At 38.8% G+C, this 7,715-nt stretch overlaps 1 protein-coding gene across 3 annotated transcripts in view; it reads left to right on the top strand.

Moving 5' to 3' along the window:
- The first annotated feature begins 820 nt into the window (after positions 1-820).
- LOC117400352 (transmembrane protein 245-like) overlaps positions 821-7,715 on the top strand; it is a 44,728-nt gene continuing 37,833 nt past the window's right edge. For all 3 annotated transcript variants that reach the window (XM_034000181.3, XM_059022789.1, XM_059022788.1), the window contains exons 1-4: positions 821-1,551; positions 4,105-4,222; positions 6,113-6,211; positions 6,393-6,506. In XM_034000181.3, the coding sequence (XP_033856072.3) occupies positions 946-1,551; positions 4,105-4,222; positions 6,113-6,211; positions 6,393-6,506 (937 nt within the window). In that variant the 5' untranslated portion in view covers positions 821-945. The remainder of the gene's footprint in view (positions 1,552-4,104; positions 4,223-6,112; positions 6,212-6,392; positions 6,507-7,715) is intronic.

Here is a 7,715-nt window from a genome sequence, read left to right as displayed (position 1 = left end):
TAGTGGTATTATCTGCACTTACTGTAACTATACTGTATTATATATTAAGCTTGCATTGTAACCTTGTATTGTCCTGTAACTCCTGTACATTACCTTGAATAAAGGTGTCTGTCAAATAAATAAATAAATAAATAAATAATTATACTGTATTTATTGGAAGTTCTAGTCTATTCAAGGTAATACTGCATTTTGCTCACCCAAAACAAAGCTGAAGCACATAGTGTTCAAATTGGAGAGTAAATTACTCAATGACCCAAAACCGTATCTGTGTAGTGCTGGCTGTAACTATCATGAAGCGTGTATAGTAAATACACTGCAGAAAATACTGTAACCACCATGCTGAAGTATGTCACAGAAAATATTGCCAAAAATACTTTGTATAGGGTTGGGAGAGGAGGGGTGGAACAGATGTGTTTTGGGAATGGTGTTCAGTGGGAGTGGAAACGCACCTTTTTATTTACTTTTAATTGATAAACATTTCATTGGCTTTTTGTCCCGAGAGATAATGCAAGCAACTGTTTGGTGTGGTTTTTAATGCTTGACATCAGGGCAGATAAATTATATATATATATATATATATATATATATATATATATATATATATATATATATATATACACACACACACATACACACTTACACGCAACATACACGCAGCAGTAGTTGGTGGACACTCGGGGGGGTAAAACTACAAAATGTAATATTAAAAAGAAAAAAAACACGATGTACTTCTCCCATATCGTATTACTAGCTCAAATAGAGAATAATTCCATAACGAGTTACATGATATGTGCCTATAAGAGTCTTCTCTATTTGACTCGATTCCTTATTTCGTCACTGACAACTGTGGAACTGTAAAAACGAAATTTCCCATGCTGCATTGTGAAAACGCCTTCCAATGCCAGCCTCCCTCCACACAGTGCTATCCCTGAAAAAATTGTGAAAATGGCAGCCTCCAGAGAAGACTCTGGGTCGGGGGCCGAGTCAACTAGTGTCTTTCCACCAACTCTCCTCCGGTCCCCGAGCACGATCTTCAGCGAGACTGTGCACCCGGCGGTGTCTGGGATGGTCAGCCACCTTTTCATGCAGCAGCCGATGGCCCTTAAATTCGACAAGAACATCAAACAGGCCTTCTACAATACGGGTGCAATGATATTCGTAGCGATCTGCTGTGGGGCTTCCGTGTTGGTGTACTTTATTCTGGAAGCGTTTCTGCGGCCGCTGCTTTGGGCTGTGCTGTGTGGCACTTTCCTTCATCCTTTCAAGTACTCCCTCGCCCGAATCGGCCGGAGGTGGCTCTCCAGCCTCCAGGATACTGGCACTCCGATAGTACTGGGGAGTGTGTTGCTTCCGGTGTGGTTAGTTAATTACTTGGTGGAAACACTGGGCGACCTGGTTCTGAAGAGGCTCAAGGCTCTGTTGTTGCTCGTTGCTGGGGTGCCTGTGCTTTTTTTCCTTTACTATTTCGGGAGCGTCATCAGAGTGCAGGTGGTAATTGGGCACGTCTGCGGATTTATCCACAGCGCATTGGAGTACTTCAATGCAGTTTGGGTGAGTGATTGACTGAACGCCACACCCACACAATACACACACTTACTTGCCCCTGTACAGGTACAGAGATGGAAATAAGAATCCTGTTGCATAGCAGTTGCTTCCATTACAGGTTTTTATTACATAGAATGTATTTTTTGATATAGTAATTGTGTTCAGTGTTTTTTTCTCGAGTGCTTTTTAAAAAGACTAATAGTATTTACCTGTCATTAAAACGATGTTATTGAATGCATCTCTTTGTGGTAAGCTGATCTTGTTGTTCCAATGCACCATTAGTATAAGATTTGAGGGTTTTGTTTTTCGCATGTCAACGAAAAAGTTATACAGCCCGGTCACGCTATAAAAAAAAATAGTCACACCCTCATTGTCTTTCACAGTACTATGATGGGATCAAAGCATTTTAATTTCAAATGCAACCAATCTTACTGCATTCAGTTTAATGCATTTAGGTGTTTGTTCTGTTATAGCAGCCGAGCTCAAGGGAGAATACTTGTAGGACACTTTTGGTCATGCCCTCATCCTAAAATATACAAAGACAAACTGTTTAGCCTTACCTCCACTGCTAGTATGGGGTATATCATTACCAGTACAAACTCTACTGCCAGTAAGAAGCCTCTAAAAAGACTGCTGCCAGTAATTTAACATCTTGGCTGAAGAGAGAGAAATACATGCTTTACTGACATAAGCTTACAGAAAGGGCAGTGTGTGTATGTGTGTGTGTGAATAATGGATTTGGAAGAACTGAGAACAGAGAAGGGATGTTTGAAAGAGTGTTCAATCGGATTTGTTTAGGGTTCACCTCGTTAAAGAGATGGGAGTTTGATTGTAGGGTCTCAGTTTAAATTCTGGATCATGCTGAATGCCCCTCAAACTTGAACAACCGGCTTTAGTTCCAGGCCTCTCCCTCAGATGTTCTAATGACCTTTCAACTGTTAATGACCAAGCTTTCTAGTTTCATAAGCCATTTTAAGGAAGCTCATTACGAAAGGCCATTTAAAGCACAATACACACTTATTTTGACAGGGTGTGGTCAGTCAAGTGTTTGCGGGAGTACAGTATCACACAGGGTTGTGTATAGTGCATGTTTGTGTGACTGAGAACAAAAAAGCTGACTTTAGTAATGCAATTTGCAGCATTGGGCTTACTGTAAGTGTTTGTAAAAAACACAATGGTAGCATGCAATATTTAACTGGTAATAATGGCACATTTTACTGGTTCCACAGACCCCAATTAGCACTAATCTTTTACCTAATATAACCTTAGGTAAGCCGGTAATCCAAAATCAGAGACAGTTTGGGTTTGTTAAACTAGACAATTAGGTGCTCCATAGAGAGAAGAAATGACATAGATTATTAGTCGTTGGACAAAATAGCCTATTTTGTGAACCTGATCTTGTATTTACACAAAAATAACCCTACATACAGTTTGTGTGAAAATGTAATTGTACCTATAAGTACTGTACACATTCATGGACGGGCAATTGAACTTAAAGTATCACTTTGTTCTTCACTATATAGAGCAATTTGGCCAATCTGGCCCAATTAATTCCAATTTGATTTATAAAATTATTCTCAAGATTTGCTGTGCTTCTACAGAACATAAACATAACTGAGTCAGCAAGGATTTCTATGCTGTGCAAGATGAATGGAGGAGTCTGGGCTGATGCTAGAACATTGTTATTTCTGCAGTATTCTGCCTATCCTGATCAATTCAATCTTGATGGTAGTCCTTGCAGTGCTGTGGAGAGACTGACCAGTGCAACCACAGAAAGCTGTTTGTCTGTATCATTTGTCTGGGTTATGGTTTACCACAATCTGTAGTAGACTGTTAAGATTGCAAGACCAATTTTTTTTAAAGGGGAAACAGATTAACGATTTTAGCATCAAATGTCAGTGAATTGATTTTTTCACCTTTCCTAATACTGAGTTGTTCTGGCTTCTGGTGCTCCAATATTGGGTTATTAGGACTTTTCTTTATATTTGTCTGTGAGCTTGTGTGGGAAATTCTACTTAGGACTTAAAAGACTTCCTCATTCTATTCAAGTCAAGTGACAAAATGGCCTTACAGCTAGGCTGGTCCCACCCTCTCTATATATGAGGGGTAGAGTAGGCTAGGCCAGCAGAGTTGAAAGGTCAAATTGTCACATACTGCTAGCCAGTAAGGATATTCCAGACAAGCTAAAACAAGTTCAAAGCCGGGTAAAGAGTTTTTTAGAGATAAGATATTGGAACATTAGAACCCAGGAACAACTCTAAATTATAGAAAGTGGGGGGAAAAAGATGGAACAAATACATAAAAAACAGGTATTTTTTGATTAGTCCTAAAACACACTTTTTATTTACATTTTTTATGACTTCTTAATATTGCTGCCTCTTCTGTAGTACATATTTTTATCTGATTATCTGGATCAACATGTTCTGGGTCATTAGTCAACCCGGGAGTCGCTCCTAAAATAATTCCACTTCCCCATCCCTCCCCTGTCTTCACATAGTGAACTAAATGTTTGCAGAACTTTATATTTCTCCTATGGAAATGTTTGCACTTTTCCCCTAGGTTTTGACACTAGTTGCTGGTTACTTGTTGGCTGTGCTATTCAAATGGACTCCCAGCACACAGCCCTATCTGAGAGCCATTTCTGTACCTGTGTGGACGGTCCTGCTCTTCTATTTGGGTGAGTAAATATCACCTTGAGATGTGAAGACCTGACAACACAAGGCAAACACTGTCATTAGAATTTCAGGACTGTATTACAATTAAACACCCCAGTAATACTCAGATGTCGCTTTAACGCAAAATTTTGCATCCTAGACATAAAATAAATCCATTGGACGGAAAAATATTTTGTCTTGCGTTCACGGGATGCACAGAATGGAAAGGGACGCAGACATGCATATTCGTGGTAATCTGTTACACTGCAGCAATGACCGTAAAATACTTGCTTGTTTAAAAAACTGTTCTGCAATATAACAGCATTGATTAAGGTACACTCCAGTCCTGTAGGTGGCAGCAATAAGCCTCATATTTGGCATTTCCAGCAATATTAAGGATATTTACTTTTAGGCCCTGTCCACACTACATAACCGATCTCGAGAACCGTACTAATTTATTTAATCAAGCTCAAACTTTAGCATCCACACTGAAGTACTATTGCAGGCGTAATGTGCACACACACTAATGCTATTAGAATAGTTTGGTTACAGTTCCTAGCAGCGCAATGAACAAATTAATACAATAGTATCCAACCATGCACTGTGTTTTATTTTAAAATAATGTGTTATGCCCCATATTAACAGAAGTCCATATTGATAAGAAATAAAACAAGTATTTTGGAAAAAGTAAATGCGAACACACACACAAGTAGGGCTTGAAGTTTTCAAGTTTTATTTTTAATCAGGTGACAAATTTAGCTGGTTCTGTTTCATAATTAAACTAATTTTGGGCCCTTTAATTTTATTTCAAACAGAGCTGTCAAATTACATGAATTGTTCATCCCCGATCCTACTTTTAACCCGCATTTCATTTTTGCAGTCGTCTAATTTAACGTTGTGCTTTTGTTATTTTCCGCACTAGTTTAACAGGGATGCCCCCACAGATTTTTTTTAAGCATAAAAATGAATACCTAATGCTGAGTGTACACTGACCGGAGTCAGTTGTCAAGCTGAAGTTTTTTTGCTAAGCAGTCAGCATCTTCAGGGAATTCTCATGAAGAAGATCGCTCATCTGCATCTCAGCTATCTACTTCGGACTACGAGTACTACAGTGACCGAAGCAGTTGCAAGCAGCAGTGATGCACAAAAACGCAAACGAAAAATACGTTCTTATAATTTTGAATGGGAGATGAAGTATCTGTGGCTTGTTTATCGAGACGGCAAGCCATAAAGTTTAAACGTTCATAAAAAGTTACCAAAATGCACATCCCTGGAGTTTCTTAGCCTTTGTGTTAAAATGTATATTTGATGGATGGGGTGCAAAAGTTTGGGCATGTGCGTTTCAGGAACGCATGAACAGAAAAGCTAGCGTGACCTCTGAATACTATAAAAAAAATGTAAAGAAATGTCTTCATCTAATAGACCCTGTGCCTTAACACTACATCCCTGTTCAAGTATTGGGATGATGTTGGAGGGTAGTGTTCTGTATATGCTTAAGTCTGCTGGACAAGAGGAAAAATATTACTAAAGTTTCCCACAATGCTCAGTTGTATTCCTTGTTGACACCTACCGTGGACATTGTACTTTCTGAAACCAGACACTGTTGTCTTATCAGTTTGTTTACATTGTCTTCCTTCCATGACGCTTTCTGGCCTCTGTCACTCTGTGAACAAAGCAGGGGGGTGTAGCTGCTCTTGTTTTAGCTTAGGAAAGCAAAACATTTGTGGTGTTTTTGCATACCGGTAACATTTTACAAAAAAAAAATCAACCTGACAGTTTTATTTATTTGCTACTTGTGGCAGTGTTAAGGTGTTATCTTCTATGTGCTTCCTCTAAGGTATGAGATGAAAGCAGTGAGGGTGTCCTGGTGGCTGCCGTGTGTGTGTGTTCCTAGTGTCTCTCTCTGTTTGCAGCCTCAGTGTCTGGCTCATGGCGGACCCCTGTCTTCTTGATCATCGTTTCCCTCATGATCGTGGGCACTCTACACGGAACGCAGAAAGTCAATGGGAAAAGTGAGTGGGTTTCGTTTTTTCTAAAATTGAGGCTATGCCATTCGGACCAAGGTGTCCTTCAAGTTGTAAGAAGTCACTCCATTGGTACTTGGAGAACAAATCCTTTTGCCAACAAAACCTTGACATGGGCAGAAAGCCAATTTTTAAAGTTATTTCCTGTCATTCCCGTTCCTTCCTCAAGGTGGCGAGCTCTCTAGCAAAGTGCTTTTCATGGCTGCCAACACCATCTCCATGGCGATCTCCTACAGCGGCCTGGTAGAGTCTCATGAACATCATCCTGCAGCTCCTCCCCCAGGTGACTAGTGGCATTGAAGCTGCAATGCATATATATGACAGCTCCTGCTTTTTTAAAACCAAGAATACAAAATTTAGTTTATGAAGGGTCCCTAAATTCTGTGTCATCTGTGTTCATAACAGTGTTGACAGTGGGCGAAGAAGCTGGATAGCTCAGTAGACTGGCCAGCATTGTACTTGTTGTGCAGGTTGTAGTAACTTGGATACATCTTTTAAAATAAAGACAGAGAAGGGTTCAGTCATTGTAGTTTTATATTAACAGTACATTATGGTACATTACATGAAATAATATTGCTCTACATATGAAAGATTAAGCATTTTCATTCCTTTGCCAAATGCTTGGATTATGTTGCCTGAAAGCTGTTATCAATTCAAAGCCTGGATCTTTTAGAGGCTTAAGGAGTAAGATATGGCTTTAAAGATGTAATCTTTTCAAGTTTTAATTTGTAGAGGGGAGAGTTTGGTCCCGTAGTTGTGAATAAGTGGGTTTAGAGTTACACTGATGAAAGCACTAGATCAGGGGCTCCCAAACTTTTTTACCTGAGGCCTATCAGCTGCATTTGGCAGTGTGGCCCACTATTAGCACTCCTTGGGGGGAAAATGTCAAATTAAAAACATTTTATATGTTTAAACCTGTAACATTATAAATAAACTTAATTTAAACTGTCCTTTATTCATTTAAATAAATATTGTGAAAGATGGAAATCACATAGAATATGCACCGAACGAAAATACAATTTTTTGAAACACTTTAATTTTAATAAATAAAATAAATTGCAAAAACTAAACAGACATTTTTTTTATATCAAACCTTTAAATTATGTGCAATTGAACGTTTTAGAAATGTTCAAGCAAGAAAGTGCATGTCTCTTATTATTCTCATTCATAAATACCTGAACAGGAATCACTTTTGAGTAAAACCAGTACAACGTGCACAAAAACATAACTCTTGAATCCTAATTTCTAAACACTGTGAACGTCCAGCCGTTACCTCTCACGCTGAACTGTCATGCACACAATACAGAAGGAAACAAGAGCCTTGAATAAGTTCCTTTTTTCGCAACTACTTTGTACAACCAAATACAACTTGCAAAATCACATTCAGAGATTATTATTTTCCAACAAAACATATTCTAGCGTTATTTGAAGATGACTGTGAACGAGCTAGTAATCAATAAAGTAGCAGTACTGTATCCAGACATTTTATTAA

The sequence above is a fragment of the Acipenser ruthenus genome, chromosome 4 (assembly GCF_902713425.1).
Source record: "Acipenser ruthenus chromosome 4, fAciRut3.2 maternal haplotype, whole genome shotgun sequence".
In the NCBI taxonomy this organism is placed as follows: domain Eukaryota; kingdom Metazoa; phylum Chordata; class Actinopteri; order Acipenseriformes; family Acipenseridae; genus Acipenser; species Acipenser ruthenus.
This window is presented reverse-complemented; position numbering and strand designations above follow the sequence as displayed.